Source organism: Centruroides sculpturatus, unplaced genomic scaffold (genome assembly GCF_000671375.1).
Source record: "Centruroides sculpturatus isolate CEXI.00-Female unplaced genomic scaffold, Cexi_2.0 scaffold228, whole genome shotgun sequence".
In the NCBI taxonomy this organism is placed as follows: Eukaryota; Metazoa; Arthropoda; class Arachnida; order Scorpiones; family Buthidae; genus Centruroides; species Centruroides sculpturatus.
In genome coordinates this window covers 487,947-511,868 of record NW_019384467.1, presented here as the reverse complement: position 1 = coordinate 511,868, position 23,922 = coordinate 487,947, and the positions used below count along the sequence as shown (strand labels likewise).

General features: G+C 26.3%; 1 protein-coding gene across 2 annotated transcripts in view; it reads right to left on the bottom strand.

Annotated features, from left to right (window-relative positions):
• Positions 1–18,630, bottom strand: part of LOC111621066 (aryl hydrocarbon receptor nuclear translocator homolog) — a 152,498-nt gene extending 133,868 nt beyond the window's left edge. The window contains exon 1 of one of the 2 annotated variants that reach the window (XM_023363120.1): positions 18,392–18,630. In XM_023363120.1, coding sequence (XP_023218888.1) covers positions 18,392–18,434 — 43 coding nt within the window. In that variant the 5' untranslated portion in view covers positions 18,435–18,630. The remainder of the gene's footprint in view (positions 1–18,391) is intronic. The other variant, XM_023363122.1, reaches the window with a different exon arrangement.
• Between the last annotated feature and the right edge of the window lie 5,292 nt (positions 18,631–23,922).

The window sequence follows — 23,922 nt, the reverse complement described above, 5'->3', positions numbered from 1 at the left end:
GCAGTGTAATGCACCGACATTGGAAATATCACAGCTATGGATAACTTTATTTAAACAATCCAAGTTATAATTTTGTGTTCTAATTTTTTACCACTACCATACACGACACCATTACTCACTATTTATATGTTTTGGGGAGTTTACATTATTACTGCACTTTTTTTTTTAAATATTTAATTATTCAATTTTAATGTTTTGTTCTATATTCCAACCAAGTGCATTATGTAATTTGAAAAGTCCATTAAAAGCTGTCAACTTGACAATAAAGGTATTCGATTTTGCCTGAGGATGGCAGTTGTAAACTGTTGAAAGTACTAGCGAGTATATCTGAAATTCAACAAATCACTGTTAATAATGCCGGAACACGAAAGTGTCCTATATTTAACAGTTAAACACTTTTTCTGACAATCTTATTTTACTATTTTTCCTATTCTTACTGGAAAACAAAGCTGAGTAATTAATAAAATAGATCAGTCACTTCAGATAAATGAAAACTTTTTTATAAATTGAAAAAATATTGTGAAACATAATAATCTGTCTTATTTAACAGTATTAGCCTTATTATGAAGTCGCTTATTAAAATACTTTTCAAATCTTATATCATATTAACAGCAAAGTAATAGGCTTTTCCATAAAAATAAAAAGTTTTGCATTAAAATTAAATTCAAAACTACAAAGTTATGCAATTATGCGTTTTTATATTACTACTGTTACAATCATCATCACTACCACCACTACAATCATTTAATCATCAGATAATATTTTCTTCATTTGTATTAACATAAATAATAATGTAAATATATAATGTTTTTAGATAGAATTGAGAGAGAACCATTTAAAATATTGTCATTTTAAAATAATGTTATTTGTTTCTTGTTGATTCTAAACAAGAACCTGATTTTAAAACTTGAATAAAGTTTTTCTTTTCTGATTCTTCAGTTTCCAATATATTTATTTTTAGTACTCCTGAAAAAGAAAAAACTGTTACTACAAACAAATAGTAGACACAACTCAAAATTAAATACATTTTAATATTTTATTACGCATGAGTAATTATTACAATCTGAAATAAATTGAAAAATATGTTTGGAAACAGATAACTGTTTGGAGGTCAATGCAGTATAAATGGAAACGTATCCACATGGTAAGTGGGAGTTGCAGGTTTGAGTCCTGCTCCATACCAATAATTTTCTTCCAGAATATCCTAAACTACTTACTAAATTATAATTATTCAATTTAATAAGAGATGGTGCCTTACACCTATATCTAGTAAGAAATTACCTAAATTTAATCATTAATAGTAGCAAAAAATAGCCTGATGAATTACAGCAGTCATTTGGCTTTGATCAGTGGCTCTGTTTACTATCTTATCAATATACCTATATAAAAACAATCTGTTTGACATACATAGGCATTTCTGACATATAATGTATAACACTGCACAATTTTTTATATTTTTAAATTTTATCATCATCATGGGACCTTATTATCAAAATAATTAATAAAGGTTACTCATTTTTTTTCTGATCTTAAAAAGCTATCATTATGCTTATATTTGTAGCTTAATTAATGTAAACAAAATGCACACTATAGTATTTATTCAAAAAGTTCATATTTTGTATTTATTAAATGATTAAATAAATTGTTGTATTGAGATTAATTTATTACTATTTTTTAAATTATGTATTTTTTTTCTTTTATTAAATTCACTATAGATATTTCAAATGAATTCTTTTCTAACCAAATATCAAACTCAGCTCTTTAAAATACTTAATGAATCATCCAACAACTAATGCTGAGAACTGTTTATTTAACAGACATTAACATTTTCAACTCAATATGATGGGCAATCTTCAGATGCAATGGAAATTCAAACATATTTAACATAACATTTAAACGACAGAACGTTCGAACACTTTTACATTTAAATTTAAAAACAAAATACTAGATAAATTAACAAATAAATAATAAAATAAAACAAAATATACTAAATGAACTAATACAATAACGACATAAAAATAAAATAAAATAAAATGAAACAAATACACAGAAATGTATACGGCAGATGTGGACTAAGAATTTTTGTGCTTTAGTTTTTGTTTTAGGTAGAATTTCCTTGCGGAAGATAGTCCATCCACATCCCTGGCATTTATATAACCATCCGCTAATTTACTTTTATAAATTTCTATTTTTTATTGATGCAATGCTAATGATGGGGAATGCATAGCCTTGATGATAGTCGCTTCATTCCATTTAATCACAAAGTCATCTGCTTGCACCATACAGGATAATACTGTGTTTCAGTGCCCCTTATTAATGTCATATTTATGTCCTTAAGTCTGATAGCCAAATTCCTTCTTGTGACACCAATAACTTGTGAGTCCTTCTTAATTCCTAATTTTCAAATGGAATTCTACATATGCCTGCTCTTTCTTCTTTTTTAATCATGTCCTTACCATTTCTTAAAATACTGTATACGCTAGGCGCTCTTTTTAAAACTATTCTTGAATGTTTTTTGTCCGACACTTGTTTCATGATGTTCTTGATGTTTCAATTATAAGTGAACTTGGAGATTTTAAACCGATTTGTTTGAGTTCTTATTATATTGCCTCCTTTGTATCTTTTAATTAGTCCTTCTATTAAACTCTTTTTATATCCCAAGTTTGAAGCTGTTTCTTTGATTCTATTAATTTCTTTGATCTTGTCCTGTGCATTAGAGCAATATTAATATACTCTTCTAATGAGTGCACGAAAGGCAGACAGTTTGTATCTGTAGGGGTTGTTTGAGTTAGCTGTGTTGGTTTTATGTAGATACCTGTTGTTATACCATCTCCTTTCAATTGGATGTCTATATCTAAAAAATGTATCCGTTTATGACTTTTTTTGCTCTAGTATAAGTTTTAATCCATCATTGTTGCTATAATGTTCTTCTCCAAGTTGCATAGGAACTTGGAGAAGAACATTATCAATGGGTTCAGGATGAATATTGTATTTTACAGAAGGTTTGTAGATGATGTGTGCATTATTTGGAACAACAACAGGAGAATACAAGAGTTTTTTTACAGATAATCAACAATTGCAACAACAATGGATTAAAACTTAAACTAGAGCAAAAAAGTCATGAATGGATACATTTTTTTGGATATAGATATATGATGGGCATCTGAAGATGGCCCATCATATTGGGTTGAAAACATTAATGCCTGTTAAATAAACAGTTCTCAGCATTAGGTGTTGTATGATTCATTGAATTATTTTCACTACAATATAAGCTTAACGATATAATATAATTAACAATCAAACATGTACTTCTGCTTGCCCTACAAGTTTAAAGTTTGAACTTCGGCCACAACCTCTCTATTCATTCTACATTTATATTTTGATGAATTGTGCTAATTACATGATGCTTGAAAGTACAGTGCCCTCACAATTTCCTGAAAATTCAGCATATGAGTTTAGTAAAGCCAAAAGATTGCTGGATTAGATCAGGCTATATTACTGCAACAATTAATAATTAAATGCTAAGTAATTTGTTCTAGAGGTATGTATTAGGGACCAGAACCTTCTAAATTAATTATTAAAATATTAATTTAATTATAATTATTAAATTTATCAAAAGATGGCACCTAATGCCTACCTCTAGGTAAAATTATTTAGCAATTATTACAGTATTAATAGTAGCAGTAATATAGCCTGATCTAATCTGGCAACATTTGGCTTTAATGTAAATATTGAGTTTAGATCAGTGTTTCTCAACCTCTAACAAATCATTGCCCCCTTCGATAAAACCGCTATGTAGTACTGCTCCCTTCACTTCAAAATTCCGATGCCGAGGGCCAAGGCTAATGCCAAATTCGTACTGCATTGAATAGACTAGTGACTAGTATAATGTTATTTGTTTAATTATTGTACAATATAATGAATAAAATATCTAATTTTTATTAATATAATGTTCTACTATATCGCCCAGAAAATTGTTTTTCGCCCCCAAAATATAAATTGTTACTAATCGCCCTCTCAACATGGAAAAACGCCTACATGGGAGCAATATCGCCCCCATTGAGAAACACTGGTTTAGATACTTATATTTGTACAAGTTTAGTCATTTGGAATCTCAGACATAGGCATTTTGTTTTTGTTAAAATCTAGGCAGGCAATATTTTGTGCTGTGATTAATTAATTTATTTATTACTTGCTTTGTTATGTTTAACAGAAGAAGACAACTTGATAAACATTTTTGCCTTATTCATAGGCCAATTTCAGATTTAAAAAAAAGAAAATCACAAACATACAGTTTTGACACACTATTTTAGAATGTACAAGCATTCCATAATTTATATTACAAATTCAAAAATTTGTAACTGCATGTTTGTGATTTTTTGACCTGAAGCTGATCTAAAAATTGCACTTAAAACATTTGTCAAGACATTAAATGTTGTGTTGAAATTTATTAAACTTTAAGGTTTTCTTCTTCTATTGATCTATTTTTCTAGTTTCTGAAAAGTTTTTAATTTATTTTTAATATTGTTTAAATAAGATAAATTCAAAATCAGAACAAATTGAAGTAACTTAAACTGTTCAAAGCATGCTGTTTATTCTGTTTATGAACAATGCATTACCTTGTATTTTAGTATTTTCAATGTTGGTTTATTTTTGTTGAGATCTAAAGACAGAATGATTCTATCCTGAAAACAATAAATTCATGTATAAATATTAGCTTAAATAATGGTGTTGATAAACTTATTCAAGTTATCCCAGAACAACTATTACTACAATTTAAAATATATTGTAATATTAAATTGATTTCTTCTTAAATGTACTACAGTACATTCTATTCCAAAGTAATATTACATGGTTGTTTATTTAGATCAATGAAAAGTTCAGTGAAGATTAGCAGAATTGTGAAGAAAAATAAGTTTTAAAAACTACAGACATATATATCAAAGTGCACATCTCAGGAAATCATTTTTACTTCATGTGATAAAATAAATATCAATTATAGTATATAGACACCTTTACAGATACTGGAGAAATATCAATCACTCAAAACAACCTTTGACTATCCAGTAAAAATTATTTAATTGAACGATCTTGAATTGAATGTTTTAACAAACATTCATTCAATTAAATAATTTTTACTGGATAGTCAAAGATTTGTTTTGAGTAATTATAGTATATTTTACAATTACAGAAAACATGTATAGATAAACTCATTTAAACACTATATTTTACTTCTGGATATGTGGTGTTTGCAAGAGTCCATCCATCACACAACCCAAGATCATTTTGACATTATCTGAGTAATAAAATGTGGTAAAAGCAGCATCATAGGAGACATTGCAAATGGTTGCAAAAGATGGCTTACAGCAATGCTTCCAGAAGCTGTGCAAGTACTGGAAAAAATGTATCAATGCCCAAGGATATTAGTTTGAAGATAGTTGTGCATCAGTGTTTTAACTATTTAAGGTAAGGAACTATACACCAAGTCCCAAAACTTTTAGAACGTACCAGATGTATAATAATTACCCACATGCATCCAAAGATTAACCTAACCATTTACTTCCTGCAAAGAAATGAATCTACATAAAACAAAATCCTATTGTCATTTAAGAGTTATATAAAGAAGATACACATCCATTTTCACATCATAGAAATGTGAGAGACTAGCCAGGGATATGGAGTAGTTAAGACTCTTGTATCACTTATTTGGCAGCTATCCATTTGAATAGCTCTCGGGTTGTCTGAAAGAATGGCTTTTCTATCAAAGAAATCGAGTGCGGAAGGACTTACAGTTTGAAGTAAAACAAAAGCAGAATTAGATGATCACGTAATCACCCTTTTCCTTATCAGGATCCCCGACACCAGTTAATCAGTTTTATTACACGCGGATTAACATGCGTTATCTAGGAGTTTAGAGTATGAGGAACGCAAATAACCTGAATAAGTATAAGTGTGAATATCTAACATTAACCAAGCCATATTTATAAAATAAACCAAAACATTTAATAAATCAAAAATATCAAATGTATACAAATGAATGGAAACAAATCGTACTTAAATCTAAATCTAAATAACTAACATAAACCTAATCTTATATTAAACCTGGTGCGCGAGAGAGAGTTCACATCAATCTAATCGTTATCATATTACCTTCTCAGTTCTTTCAATATTTCCATGTATGAGAATCTTCTGTATTTATGGATATTCTTCTTCTTATATTTTCTATAGCACTTTCCTTTAATAACTTTTCTTATGACAATATTGCCGTATACTTTGTTTGGAGGACTCTGTATTATGACTTTCAATTAGCTAACTTGTATGACAGACTTGTATGATGGACTTTCTTCGTATGGCAATACCTCTTTCGACAGACTGCCCCGAATGGCAGGAAAATGTCCCTTTTATATCGGCCTTCTCTGATGGCCAAGTAGCATGTGCGAAAGCTCGCATTTTTGACTCATCTCATGAATTGGCCGTAGGAAAGGAAATCAACTTCCTTTCTAAAATCAAAAGTTTCTTTTGACATCCGTTTTTGTAAAATTTGTTGAGGTTTAAAAATATTATTTTCTATTAAAATCTAAATCTTTTCTCTTCTCTGTTAATTTGTCCAAAAATGACTTTCCTTCTAACTCTAGATCCTCACAGAAACAACCATGTTATCTGGAATATGAAACCTTTATCTTGAGTCTTTTCAGTGAAAGTTTTAAACAGTTTTAGCATATTGAGATGAAGAAGAGCTTCAAGATAAAAATTGACTTACCAGGTAAAATTGTTGTTCCTTTGATGTGAAAATAGATGAATAATAAAAATTTTGTGTAACTTCTTTATGTGAATCTTAAAAGAATTTAGCATCATGGTTACTTTTTAATTATTGTAAAAAAGATCCTACTGTATAAATGAAAATTAAAACTGCTCACATATATCAGGTTTGTTATACTAATTTTTGGTTAATATTTTTCCTATCTATTGAATGATTTCAAGGTTTTTAGAATGACTGATGAAAATTCTTTTAAAATCAAACTGTAGCATTAGGCAAGTTAAGAGATAAAAAAAATCAGTTTTTCAATTTTGCTATGTTAACATTTATACATACCAACTCATTAATAATTGTTAAGCTAAATTAGATTCAATAAAATTAGAATTTCCATTAATTTTCACTACAATGTTATATCTCAGTTATTGTTATCAGTATAGGCTAGTCCCAAAGTGATTGCAATAAGTGGCTCTTTAACTTATATTTAATTAAATATATTTTTGTCATCTGAAGATATATATTTTGAAACTAACAAAGTGGCTTACTGATTAAATGAATTTAGTATCATTTTCTAATTTTGAACAAAATATAATGCCAGAAAATAAATTTTATTAATTAAATATTTGCTATGTTGCTTCTTACCTGTTATATATTTTTCTTCTTTTTTAATGAAAAAATATTTTCTATGAAAGTAAAAATTTTATAAAATTCTTCTAAATTATAAAGCCACACCAACTGCTGTATAATATCGGGCTATATTCCAGCAATAATAATTTGAATATTATACGGTAGATGGAGTGGCTTAATGGTAATGAATCGGGTTTCAGAAGATGTTTATATTCATATAAATTTTATCTTTGAATAAATATTCTATTAAATACAATAATTTTATTAATAAAGATAACTACTTATGGAAAATAAAAGTAACAAAAAAAGTAATGTACTCACCTGGAATAAAATTAGCTTCGATCACTCTTAAAATTTTTTAAAATTATGCCAATATATTGCCATAAAATTAGCTTAATTTAAAAACTTCTGAAATCAAATGCATTTTATTAATAGGGTTATAACTTAGGTTAAACAAGACTTTTTTTGTAGCTCTGAAAATAAACTTGTTTTGAATTCTAAATTTCTATATCAGTTTGCATTCAAAGAGTTCTTCCCAATTATTTAAAGTAAATACAGTCAATTAAATATAAATCAATAAACTTGAATTCTTGTTCCTCTACTAATTAAATATAAACTTGCATTGGTTCTCACTACTCTGGTTGTATTTTCAAGTTTTTTTAAAAATATAATAGTTTCTCATCAACTTAAAAAAATCATAATAAACAAAGGATGATTACATTTTAAAGGCAGTTTCTACTAATTCCTTAAATTTTTTTTTACCAAGTATTTTTATAAATTTTTAATTGTGAATAAAATTTAATATAACAGTACACAAATATTAATTTATAATAAAAACATTTTTTAAAGAAATTGGTTCTTAATAATTAATAATTTTAATTTAATTTTTAGGAAATTATTGATAGCAAATTTTATTAAAAAAAATTATAGAAACAACATTCTTATACAATACAAAGAATAATGTAACAGCCAAACATAACTCTAAATTGCTGGATTATTTTTGGGTTGCAATTAATCTAACTTTTAATTAATAAAATAAAGTAAACTGGTTTAAAGATTAGTGATCATGCTATCATCTTATACAAGATTTAATAATTAAAATTCATTTTGAAATTTAATAAGATTATTTAGAAAATTCTGAAAGAAAAGATTGATCTGAAGCAGGGCTCAAATCTGCAACTTCTACTTTTCTTGTAGATATCAGATATCTTATCAATTATGCTATCTAGACTATATATCTCAAAAACTGGGTAAATGTAAATATACCACTCACCAAACCTCGATGTCGTCGAGACCTGAAGAAGTCTATTTCACACAGATGAAAATGTTTGTAAAGATCTTTATTCACTCACCAAACCATCACATGAACTGGTGATGGTTTGGTGAGTGGTATATATGCTATCTAGACTTATATCTAATCTTCATCTGATATTTATATTAATTTGGACTATACTGTATATCCATAAAGTTAAATGCTGGCTTTACAATAACAAAGCCAAATCTAGTTTTGATGCCTGATTGACACTATCATGACAAGAACTGTTGGTCACCATTATATTGGGTTGGCAGACAAATTTGCCAGACTTGACTCTTCTGTCAGTTGAGCAGTCAATCTATCATTTTGTATAATTTCTTTCAAAACTTTTGTAGATTTCAAGTTCTTAAGACATTTGTAATTAAATCATCCAATGAATGATAAAAATGCTATTATATTTTTTAAAGAACCATCCAACTCCATCAAAAGAAAAAATTTTATTACTAAAACAAAATGTAAAACAATACCTGTAAAGATTAATAATTGTGAGCATTAGTGGAAAAAGCAGACAAATGCAGAAAGTGGTAGACTGCAGACAGTAATCTCAAAATGCTAATTGTGCACATAAAAAGCAGATGATTGAGAGCTATATGTATTAATTTAAATTGATTTTGTTTTGCCTTATCATTGATTATCCTCTACTAAATTTTCAAAATATTATTTACAGTTGTTTAGTAATTATATGAAAAACTAATATTTATTATGTAAGATGTCTACTAGGACTTATTATACTGGTGATCTGGTTCTGCAAATTTAAGAGAAGTAATCAGAAAAAATAGCCTATTTTTCACACAGGTGAAAAATAAAGGCTATTTTTTCTGATTACTTCTTTTAAATTTGCAGAACCAGATCACTGGTATAATAAGTCCTGTTAATAAAATAAGTCCTAGTAGACATCTTACATAATAAACTGTATAATAAGGACACAAAGGAATATGAATTAAAAACTAATATTGTTTATATAAGGAATTATGAATTACAATACAGATGTAGAAAATGTTACAAAACAATGCAAAATACTACAATTGGACTATTGAAGGCAGTTAGGAATAAGTTCCTTGTGTGTATTAAAATAGAGATGATGAGCAGATTTTTCTTCTGGTAGGACACATCAAAGCTTTTTGAAAAACTTTGCATGAGCTGCATAAAATTTTTTCCTATTGATTTTTCTATTGAATGGCAACTAATAAGTAAATATATTTGTTCAATATTGAACACACCATAAATCCTAAATTCTGTCAAATAATAAAATTTAACACAGAGCTCAGAAGATGATCAGAAACATTTACAAATGTGTTAAATTTTCTTACTGGACAGAATTTAGATCTGATGGTGTGTTTGATGCTGTAGAACAGTCCAGTTTATGGAGGATAGAACTATTTGTATTTCAAATACGTCGCACTAACCTTGTATAGCTTTGTAGTTATACTACTTAGAACGTATCACAAACGTTTTCGACCCATTTCTAGGTTCTTCTTCAGGTGTTCTACAAGTTTTTACAAGGTTAGTGTGATGTATTTGTAATTATCGCTTTGTTTATTAGATGAATTTGATACTATTTGTATTTGTTCAAAGATTAAAGTAGTCATTTAATTTATAAAAAGTTGTTTACAGATTTAAGTTATTAAATGACAAAAAAAACTGTTAATTTTCAAATGAATTCCAAAATTTTAATGTTTTTATTTAATCTATTGAAATAATTCATAAAGAAATTATTTATTTATTTTCACAACTCCCACAGATGATTTAACTGTGATTACTGTAAACATACTTATTTATTAATTAAATGTCAAATAATTTGCCCTAGAGGTGACATCTCTTAATAGATTTAAAAACTGAATTATAAATATTAAATTTAATTATAATTTTATTTATTATTGATTATATATTTAATCTAAAAATCAGGTTAATGAATGTTTATATTTGTATGCAAACACCTATTTCATACATTGCACTAACTAGTTTTCTTGATGTCTTCATTTCTAAGACATATTGATAAGTTGACCTCTTGAAATCTCTTAGTCCCTTTTTCTGGTTGTGCCAAACCTTCTGAAACTTGACTATCTGCTTTAATTCCAGAGTAAGATATTCTTGAGAAATGCATGTCTTATAATGTTTTGATAATATATAAAAAATCTTACAATAAAGCAGTCACGCAAACTTGACTTAATGTGGATTGAGATGATGAGTTATTAAAAATTTTACAGATACAATGCTAATTATTTTTATAAGGGCCTTATATGTACAAATTCATACACATTAAATATGTACCAACACTGAATATTTCTATTTATAGTTAAATTTTAATAAAATACTGGCTTTTCAGTGGCTACTTTTGAGTTAGTGACATTTACATTGTGACATTTCGCAGTGGCAACATGAAAAAAGGGTTATATGCTTTGTTAATAGATGCTATAATCAAGTGTAACCAGTGAAGAACAATAACTTACTTGATTCTAGTGTTAAGTTATAGAGGTGAAAGTTAATTACATATATTTTTATTTATTTTGAATGATACATTGAGTTTTATGGAATGTCAAGTGATCAGGAATCTATTTTCTGGGACTCTACTATAGTAAGAAACTAATACTCATACCAAAACAAACATAATTAGACCTAAATTGCACTAGTAAGTCACACAAGTAATTAATACCTATATCTAGTTTTATTCTAACAAACAACATAAAATCCACTTTATAGTATCTTTTGTGTTACATAGCATTTAAAGTCTATATGACACCGAATGCATAAAAAATGTGAAGGATCCTAAACTAATAAAGCAATGCAAGTCTACTTCCATTTGCATAGAAATATTGAACTGGCAAAGGAAAATACATAAAGCAAAAATTAACCATTCTTATTTTATACACTGTGTTCAAACACTGTGTCTGGGGTCAAATGACTCCAGGGTACCTGATACAGGCTAATACAGCTTCAAAAACATGTACAGTACATTTCAATAAATTAATTTCTTTAAAAGATTGTTTTGTTTTACAATGACATCTTTTCCAATAAAAAGACTTCATCCCATTATTATTATTATAATTTTTAGAAATTAAAACTTTATGTTTTAATGAAGTCTAATACTAATTTAAAAGATTGCTTTAAAATATGAACTACCATGTTTCCATCCATATAAGAACATGCCCTTACAGATGGGAGAAAATCAGGACTATATTCTGCAAATTACCTTAAAACCCTCACTATTTAAAAAAAATCTTATATATAATATCAGAAGAATGTTTTCTATAACCTAAATTTTAATTGTTGCTAAATTGAAAGTATTAAATTTCAAATTATGCTCTGACTGTGAGATAGCAGGGCAATAACACTAAAGCAAGAAAATCATGTTGCAATGACTTATTTGAAATGAATAATGATTGGTCTGGCCATTGAAACCAGGAGAAAAAAAATAGAATGTGTAGCATTGTGATAAAGATTAAATATCCTACATTGTTATTTTATTGAATCATGATTGTTGCACATAACAATCACAAGAGTACAGTGTCACGCTATAAGAGAATTTACTGCAGGTGGTAGTAAGGTATTGTTTTTGTAAAATTTCTCTAAAAATAAGTCATAAACTTGAAAATCATCGTAGGAATCACTTCAGAACATATCAGTTGCAGAATACTACAAAGTCCACAGTTCAACTGTTATTTATTTTTGAAAAATTCAAAAAAAAAAAAAAAAAAAGCCATGTATCTGCTGGATACATACAAGGTCTGTCCCAAAAATAAGTGTCTGATTTTTAATTTCAAAAACATACAAGAGTTACATCAAAACTACAAATGATCTCCTTCAAAGTACGATCCTTGTGAGGTCACAATGGTTCCAAAGTTTTTTCCACTAGTCATAGTAACACTTGTGAAGTCATTTTCTGTAAGGGTGTTTAGTTCGTTGATTCTACTTTTTTGATGTTTTCCACTATCCCGAAATAATAACCTTTCAACTTGGATTTTATCTTAGTGAATAGGTAGAAGTCACATGGAACTAGATCCAGACTATAGGGAGGTTGTGGACATGTGAGGATTTTTTCTTGGCCAAAAACTCTTGAATTGATAGTGCTGTGTGAGCAGGCGCATTATCGTGGTGCAGCATTCAATCTTCTGCAATGTCCCTGTGGACTTGCTTGATCCATTTTCAAAGTCATTCCAAGACATTTTTGTACAAGGCTTGATTAACTGTCTGTCCTGAAAGTAAAAATTCTTTGGGCACAACTATAAAAAAAAAAAAAAAAAAACAATAAGCATCATCTTTACCCTGGATCTTTATGCCATCTAAACACCATGTTTCTTGATAAGGTGGCATCTCCATATGCTTTGGTTAAATCTGCAAAATGTTTTGGTAGCAGATTTCTTGAGTTTCACACAAAACTTGATAGCATAACATTGTTCGAGATTTTTCTCATTTCAAACGTAACAATGTGTTAAAAAAAACCACTATATTACACAGATTGTGCATGTTTGACTTAACCGATCAACTTGAAACAGGTCTAGATATGCTGCTAAGATATTTAGCAACATGAAAATACCAATTAATAATGTGTTATGCTGCATAGTCATTAAATAAAAAAACCAGTACACTTAATTTTGGGACAAACCATGTATGCCCCAAAATGAAAGCTAATGCTTTCAAGCTTCTCTTTCTGTTATATCTATATTTGATATATGATGATACCAAAATATTAGTTACAGTTATATATAGGAAAAATGAAAACTGCTAAAAACTTACATAATAATAAATTATTTTCATTTCTTTTTATGAAACAAGAAAATTTTTTCCTTTAGTTTTAATCAGTTAAAGACTAATAAAAAATTGATTGTACTTATTCCTAATGATTTTATCATTAAATATTTTATACAATTTAATACTATAGATCAACTTTATCATAAAATAATTCTACAACCTAATACAGTACTTTTGAAAAAGTTTAGTAAATCGAGATCGTCATNTTTGATTTGAAAAAATTTTTTATATATATAAAAATGAAAAAGCATTTAAAATAAACTGCAGATAACCATTTCTATAGACAACAAATTTTAGATATTACGTGATGATGAAAATTTTATAAGAAAGCATCCATAATGTTAAAATTTTCTAATCAACATATTGTTAATATATTGAACTGAATATAGTGTATTTAATTTTTTTAAGGTTAGTATATTTAATAAAATTAAATACACTAACCTTTCACACAAGAAACAAAGTGTGAAAGCTTTTGTCTCTCTTATTAGTGATGGAAAAATAATAAATAAATATTCAATGAAATTAAATATTATTAATCATTTTCATAAATTATGAAATTAAAACTTTATTAAATGCAAAGTTTTAACAGGAATTATGATTATATATTAAATACATATTTTAAAATAAATTTTAATATAACAAGTACCTTTACATTACATTTTTAATTGAAAATTTTTTAAACTTCATCATAATATAATCATATACTTTAAATATGATTATAGATTTTGATAATATATAGAATGCTGTCTATTTACATAGAATTATAATTTAAATATTTGTATTGCATTAATAGAAATAATAATAAAAAAATAAATTAGAATTTTGATTTTGTGTTCAAAATATTTTAAGACAACATATGTTTGTCTCAACATATTTTTCATTAGTTTACAAAAATCTATAATCATGTTAACAAAAAACAATAGAAAATAATGGTTTATTTTTATATGGAATGTTAAAAAGTTACTTTCAAGTAATTTCTAGATGATTACTTTCTTCTAGAATATATAAATAAGAGAGATGTAAAAATATTATTCTTCTCAAATTTGATTATTAGCCAGATCTTGAATATTCAAATACCTAAAATACTTATATAAGGTACTGTAATTAATTTTACTAACTTATTTAGTTTAATAAATATTAAATAAAATTATTATTTACTTGCTTTATGCATTTCTGTATATTAATAACTTTTTAATGTAAAATGAAAAGTAAAAAGAAAAAACAATTTACTAAACTCTAAAAAATAAAACTTCAAACTTTATTTTGACATTTTTATTACCTATTTTTTTAATACTGTTATCTTAACCATAACAGATTAATCAAAGATTGTTCTCATTTTTATCTACTACAGATTTTTATTTATGAAAATAAGCATTTTAACATGTTCAAGATCTAGTGTGTTTCGTTCCTTGTGGCAAGTCAAACCAGAAGTACTGAAAACAGGCTGCCAAATTGGGGGGTTTCCCCAAAATGGAGACTTGTCAAGTCAACTGGGAAAAAATGAGGAAATTTCAGATTCTCAAAGGAAAAATTTAGAAATACATGTTTTATTTAATGCTAATTTAACTTATTATTATTAAAATATTAAATGTTTTTAAACTTTTTTATTGCATCCCATATATTATTAGTTTGTCTAAATAGAGAAATTTTCAATTAAGCTTGTTAAAATATATATAGTTATCAGAATGTTATTATATACTATAACAACAACCTTATATAAAAGTAAAAAGTATGATCAAATTGACTTTGCCTTCAATCTTGTAAATTTCTTAATTCTGCTAATTTATTACTTATATTTGTTTGCTTTTATTGTAAAAAATTATTAACCAAGAGATTATTATTAAAATGTTCAGGTATGGTTAATATTATCATATTTCAAAAACATTAATACAGGTATACCCCAGGTTATATACATAGTGTGTTCCATCAAATAGTAGTTGTATCATGAATTGCCATTTTCTGTAAATTCCCTCCTTTTTTATTTTTCATTTCACTTTGTGGAAAGATTTTGAGCACTGACCAATATAGTTTCACAACCTGAGGATTCTGCAGAGAATGCCCTTGTTAAATTGTGTGATACATTACAGCAAGGAAAGAAGAGATTGATGTGTCTGTTAATATTTCTAGATATCACAGGTGCTTTTGACAATTCCTGATGGCTGTCAATTTTAAAACTTATCAGAAATACTAAAGTACCACAAAATATTTTCTACTTGCTCAAGCATTTCTTAAAAGATAAAACAGCTAAGTTAAAATTGGGTTTTGTTTAAAAAAATTTTTTTTTTCGTAAATTAAGGCTGTCCTCATGATTCTGGACCTCTATTCTAAAATATTATTATAAATCACTTGTTAATTAAATTATCAGACTGTTTCTGTTCATCAGTTATAAAATCAGCTATATCATTAAAAAATAAATTACTTATTGATGATTTGTCCAATTTTCTTAATTTTTGGTCTCGAACCAAACACCCAGACACATGACAGAAATATTAGATAGGTGACAACACCTGGAATAGATAAATTGTTGTATCAATGGGGATAGCTAAGTTGGATCATGGTAGGGGTAGAAATATACGATCATTGTATCTGCAGTTTGTATTATCATGAGATGGTTGTATCCTGGGTAGGTCTATAATTGTCTTGTTAAATTCTTTGTTTATTATATTAACAATTATTGCAAATTTTTAGAATTAAGAATTAATTTATTTATTAAAATAAAACAATTAGAATTTTTTCATTGGTTATTTAACATGAATATGCAAAACTTTTCTATAAAAGTTTTAAATATAATTTTTCAAGTTAAATGTTACTTAATATATAAATACTAGCTTACCCGTCGCGTATTGCTGCAATCTCAGAAGAAAGGAAATTCAAACAAACTCATTATGATAAAATTCAATTTACATTTTATTATTTTTATTGAAACTTATTATTATTATTCATTTTCATTGGGAAAACATTTCAAAGTGTCGTTTCAATTCTATTTATTTATTGGAGCGCTTGCGGATACACGATATTTTTTGTTTTTCCGTCTGGTGCGTACACGAATAAATCGGAAGGTTTTTCGACGCGTGAGCCGGCCACATACAGTTGTCCATGCGAGAAGCACGGATTCTCCAAATTTAGCCCACACACTCGCTGCGATTGTCAGAAGTGCAATATTCCCCATTTTTATATATATTTTTAAATCCTTTATAATTTTAATTATTTAATTGCTCCTTCCTCTCTTCCTTGGCATGTTGTAAAATTTCTGATAGTTGGATAATAAACCGTTTTATTGTAATTTGTCTTTTTAAATTATTAGATGATATTAAAATTTGGAAAAGGGGATCCCTAGAATGGTAAAATAGGCGAATTTCCTTCTACAACTTTGGTTGTTGTTCGGTACACAGTTAAAGTTTTAACAAAGTTCGAGCGAATATGTAATTAGCAAAAAAAAGTTGAAATAAAGTGATTAAAGAAACATTATTACGAATAACGTAAATAACAGTTCACAAATGCATAATTTTTTGAAGGGGGAAATGGTCTTCACAATTTGAAATCGATTGAACACACTGTGCTCGAATGCTCGTGTAAATGCGCGCCATCTATCGTAGGATAAATGTACTATGCCAGAAAGATGGTTGTATCCAACCAGTTTATACAACATTTTCAAATTCTGGAATACAATGTTCATTATGTAGAAATTCAATAAATAACTCTTAAAAAAAATCACATCAATAAAAATTTGGTTACTAGAACATTTTTTACAAATTCATCATATTTCGGTAAATTTAACTATAGTCTAGTAACCAAATATTTACGTAATGGCACGAATACAGTAAAAGACAAAACAGTATTTCAGTAAAAAGTTGAAGTGTTAAAATTGTATCTGTAATACTGATATTATTACAAAAAATTTTTCAATGAAATTCTATATTTGAGAAAATTTTGCAGAATCTGAAAATAACTATCTGGCAACTCTGGCTGAAGAGTCACTTCTGTACATATGGTATAATATTAGAGGTAAATTTTGAACTAATTGGACAGATAGTTCACAAAAATCCTCACACCTTTGAAATCCAGCACTGAATTTAATAAAATAAGAATAATTTAATATAATATTCTTATTTTATTAAATTCATTGCTTGATTTTAAAGGTGTGAGGTTTTTTGTAATAATATTAGAGGTATTCAAAGTTATTCGAACTGTTTTTATTAATGGGACACTCAAGATCTCGAAACTCAAACACTTGCTAGTATTCACCAACTGTAGAATAACAGTAATACATACAGACAAATTAGCCGATCATCATTTCTGCCCGAAAAGCAATTCTTTTACAATTATTACAAACCTATTATTAATTTGGACAAATTAGTATTATTTATGATGATAATTCTTAGTTCTTTATTTTTCTGCTATATTTTTATGTATAATCAAGTAAATAAATATCTTAGATAGGAATATAACAAATGATTAATAACATTTTTTAAACACCACCTTGAAATTTTATCATCATCAATCTGAATAAAATTAATTTCAAAATGCAAAATTTCTTATATATTTCAAATGGAATATATTAATTGGAATGAAATCTTTAACATATATTAAACACATTATGTTGATATTTTCAAATATTAAGAAATGCTAAATGAATTTACATGAATAATTTACAATTAATTACTGTTTAATTTTTCAATTAATACACTAAAATCCAGGATTCTTTTTAAATACATAACACATATTTATAATTACTAAATCAATTTACTTCTGCTGGAAATTGTAAAAGAAGAAAAGTTGTGACATAGAAAATAAATAGGCAATTCATCAGTCACAAGTATTGATTAATTTCGACTTCTTAATAATATTCATTATACGTGGAGGAAATCAGTTAATACTATAAACGAGTGTATACAAATGTACATATTTTAAGAAATAAGAGAGAATATAAAAAGTGTTAGGCCTACCTGGTAGTGGTTGCGAAGGCGTCGGTGCCGTTGTTGTTGCCATCAACTTCGTTGAGACTAAATTTAAACAAATGAAATTAACTTTGCAATGATCATAAAATGTTGTCGTTAAAAGTTTCGATTCGTCGTATCTTTTTTTTTTCTTTCTTTATTTTTTTTATTTTATTTCTTCTTTTCAATCATACATGATGAGAACGAAAAACGTCGCTCGCGTTTTTTCCTGATGTCAATTGCACATGCGCAAAAGACACCTAGAAACTTCCGGTCTATAGTACTACCGAGCGCAGCCGCAAGACTATCCACTTCCGGACCGTCCTTCATTTAGACAACTGTCATGGCGACCATTCCATAAACACATCTTTGCAGTCGTCTCATTGTAGTTTGATGTATAGATGACTAAAGAGTGTGCCAAAATGGGGTAAGATTTGATTACATTTATTAAATCGTATTGTGTTGGATATTCTTACGTTGAATTACGGAAATTTTTACTACATTTTTCAAATATATATTAAGAGATCATATATTAAATCAAGACATTTCAGCCTATATTGTCATTCTTTATGAATAAATAACCTTATAAACACATAAATAAAAATGATTTTTATGTAGAAAACTTGTATTTAATAAATACATGTATATAATAATTATGTGTGTGTGTATATATATATATATATAACTTCTGTATATATTATTAATACATATAACATATATTACAAGAGAAATTTTTACTGTGTAATTAATCAAAAAGTTTTGGTTTTTAAATATTAAAATTATGTTTATGGAATCTCTGGAATCTCCAATATTTAAAAAAAATTAAATCTTTGGATGCTATATATTATTACTTTGCAATAATAAAATGCATATATTGCATTCTGTGTTTAAAATGTAAAAATATAATAAATAATATTCATATAGAATTTCTAAACAATCATTAATGTTTAACTTGCAGAATACAATATTAAATTCATTAATTATTGTTATAAATGATATACTGTATTTACTTGCATATAAGACGAGGTTTTTATTCATTTTTCACAGCTTCAAAAATCTAGGTTATCCTATACACGCAAATGAAGGATTCTTGGTGTTTTTGCAATAATTTTTGTGGCCCAAGTATTTGCATATTTACCAGATACTCACACTCTTGTGTTTAAAAACAAAAGTATTTTATCTGAGTTGTTTAAATTATTCTTGTGTATTGTCAGGAATAAAGTTGAATAGCAATAGGAAAAGCAAAGCTTTTGAATTGAATTTCAAATTGAAATTCCAAAATCACACGGAAACCCAATATAAGTTCTAATCCACTTCCACGTGAAAACGGATGATTATTCAGAAATTAGAATTCGGAGAAACTCATAAGTATAATTGACAGAGAGTGGATTTGACTGTTAAGAATTGGCAAAAAAGGTTCTCGATGTCCAGCTTTATGTGAACAAATTATGTTGTCAATTTTACAAGATTTTTCCTTAAAGTTTAAAATGCTAGTAATTTTTGCAGGACAATGTGTGCATTTATGTGCATATTTGTGATTCAACTAAATAAAATTAGAATTGTATTAATAAATCTAATTTTCTTTATTTTGATCTTTAAAGTCACACCTCGTCCTACATGCAAGATCATCTTATACATGAGTAAATACGGTAAACACAAAGTTTTGTGACGATTCTTTGAAATATTAAGTTTTTAAAATAATAAAAAATAGAAAAATTTAGAGAAAAACTTCATTATCTTTACTATGTATATACAAATGCTAATTTTTATGTATTTAAATTTATATTTAAAGTAAATATTTGTTGATTTTAATTATTTATTGTTTGATAATAAGTTGTAATTTAATAAATTAAATTATGTATTTGAATACTTTGTATTAAAACTCAAAATTTTACATTATGATGATGATAATATCACAAAAATATTCAATTTAAAATAAGCTGTGCAGATTATTGAAAATTTTTTTAATCTTCATATAGTTTTTAAAGTATGGTCTTGAAATGTGAGAAATCACGGCTGTATGTTGCACTAAAAATTATTATTAAAAAAGTTTATCGGAATTATCACATTTTAAAGTATCAGCATTTTTTAGTAGATAGGCATAAAATTATTATAAATACAAAACTATATACAGATTTTAAAATATATACATTTTAAAATCTGAATATTATTTTAGAAACCAAATGAAATGTAATGTATAATATGTAAAATAATTACTTTTTTATTAAATAATTCTATTTATAATAACTTTTTAAATTTGTGTACAAATTTAATATTAAAATTTTTAAACAGTAAAATTATGATATTTTAATAAAGTTTTTTTTATTAAACTGCTCTGTTTAAATAAATAAATAAAAAGTTCAAAGAATATAAATAAACTTTAAATTAACTACTTTTTAAAAGTATTGAAATTTCAAAAATTTCTAATATTAAAAAGTTTTTATGTCGTACGAAAAGTGACTTCTATACAAATATCAAGAATTAGAACAAATTCCGAAATGTCAATGCATGATATATTTTTTAATTCAAATTTACTTATTTAATTTAATAACAAGATGATATTTTAAATTATTTTTAAAATATAATAAATATTTTATAATTTGTTTCTTGAAGAAATTAATTATTTATATTATATTTAATTAGAATTTGAATTGCTTTACAAATTTTAGAAAATTCGGTTTTAAATTTTTCATTCTGTAATAATTTTTATTTTGATAATTTTATTAATCCTCAGTTTTTCTTTAGATTTGAATAAATATTTTATGTAGATCTCATTATTTGCCATAGTAAAATTTTTTAAAATAAGATTAATTAAATAATCATTTTATTTTAAAAGTAATTTACAAATTAACGTAAGAGAAGATTTATATAAGTAAACAGTTGATATTTAAAATATGGTAAGATATTAAAGTAATCATTTAATGATATACTGACTATTAAATGGAACTATTGCATAAATTAAATTTGTTTCACAGATTTTTCAAGCAGTGTACTGCAGATACTGTATATCGCATCAAGCTGTTAATATTTTTTTCTAGTTTAATATATTATCTGGATTTTATGTATCTTATAACATTAAAATAAATAGACAAGATAACAATAGACTTTGATATTATCTGATATTGATTCCTTTGAATGTTTATTCATTATAATCAATAATCACAAACAGATTGTTTGTGATAAAATGCAATTAATAGTTTTGTTTATATTACATACAAAAAAATACTGAAATATTTTCAAGAAGCTAGAAAAATATTTATTAGGTTAACATTTTCAAGATAGAATCATCTCATCTTTAGATCCCAACAAAATCAAAAGAATGTAATATGATTTCATATTTTAAAATGTTTAAGTTTGATTTTGATATGATAAGAAGGTAAGATGATCCTATCTTAGAAATGTTATTCTAATAAGTACTTTTTTCTTTTTGTTACTGGATTTAAAGGTTCATTAATGTTTGTATTTTATTCTTTTATATTGAATTTATTTTTACATGTAATTAATGGAGCTGATGGACTTATTCAGGATAAGTTGTCATAGAACTAGTATTTTTTGATTGGTGACATAATGTTGCCAATTTCAATGTTTTGACTTATAGTGATTTTACTATATACCCTGAATTTTAAACACTAAACTTAATCATTTATTATGTAGTAAATATTCATTAATTTAATGTTTTTGGTCTTAATAAACCTACTTCACAGATATTTGAATTTTATGATTTAAAAATAACAAAACTGCTTTTTATTCTGTAACAGTTTACAACATTCTGCTTTTGGAATATGATAAATTTAAAAAATGCACGTGTTGGACTTTTACATGTTGAATGAAATATCTAATTCATGGTTGCTGTGAACTATCTAATAATGAAATCAAAAGAATTTTAGTTATTAAAGCATAGCTGTGTTTTAAGGTATTTTGGGTATGTTTGTTGAATGGAATATCTCAATAAGTGACAAAAAAAAAAAGAACTATATAAAAACAAAATATATACCTTGTGATATAAAAAAGTCAAAATTATACTTTACAAACTTTACTCCAGTACTTACAATCTCCTTTCTGAATTTTAATGATTAATAAATTAAATTGAATAAAACTGAAAATAAAAGTATAAATCTATAACAACATTGTATTGCAAAAGCAATTTGTTCAAAAAATAAGTTGTACTAAACAGATTGCAATTTTGAATTTTGTTTTAGAATTGAGAATTGTTATTTACAAAGAGAACATTATAGTCACAATGACTTTATGATGTTTCTTTTTATTAAATTGAAATTAATGAAAATATAAATAATTGTTTAATTAAAATGCCTTAATGTCCTTGACTTACTAAAATATAAATAAGTTTAATAGACTCACAACAACCTTTAAGTGACCAGTAAAATATTTAATTGAAAAACAAACATTTTCGACTGTATTTTTCGGTCTTCTTCAGGTTAAATGTTCTGAGATTCTAAGAGCCATTGTGCTTACGATTTAAAATTTTAGAATGTTTTGGAACATATCTAACTTTGCATATAAAATTCATTCTGCGCTTGCGTATCAAGCATTGCATAAACAAAAAAATATATAAATATTTTTTACACACACATGAAATGGTGAAAAGACACCTTAAATAGAGTTGTGGGGTCTTTCCCTTCATAAACAAACTTCCAAGCTGTAGAAATATTAATCGCATCCTTAGAGTTGATGCAGTTATTGCATAACCCTGCTTTATATATTTCCAGAGTTTCTAGTTTAGCATATTTATACGCCAAAATATATAAAACAAACCACACACCATTAACAGTAACAGTTTGGGGTAAATACTGTTAAAGGCTTACTGACATTTACAGTATTTACAATAGGTAATGCCCAAGGACAAATGATCATCTTCCTCATTGTTTGGTTTATTAAGTTAACTGCAATGGCTAATTTGACTTTACAAAAGTATATTATTAACTAAAATAGGTTATTTATTGTGTGTCAAAAATGTTTGTGGATTAATTTTCTTTGGAAAGAATTTAGATAATTTCTGCTAAAGACTTTTACCAAAGTGTATTAATATCTTTCATTTGTTGGACTCTAAATTTTTGATGGTGATAATGAATTTCAATAATTTGTTATTAAATTTTGAATACAGATTATATTTTAATTTTAGTTTTAAATTGGTGTTGTTTGATATGTTTTAACATTTAATAATTACAAAAATTGTTTAAATTTTTGCACACTTTCCAATTGTCTTTAGAAATTTTATGCAATGTCTTTCTATTAATTTCACATTAATCCAGTTATTTAATTTATTATTGATTATGTATATTGTTTATTTATTTGGAAATGCAAAGTAAAAAAAAAAAGACAATCAGAATAATTGACACTTTTATTTATTTATACAGTGAAATTACACTAGGATAAGACATTAAAAATTAAAAATTTTTCTTATCTAACAGAAAAAGTAATGAATACAATGATAAAAAAATATACAGTCAACCCCCCTATAATTACGATTCCTATAAAAGTACGAAAAAATTGTGACCAGTATCCGTAAAAAACAGTAAAAA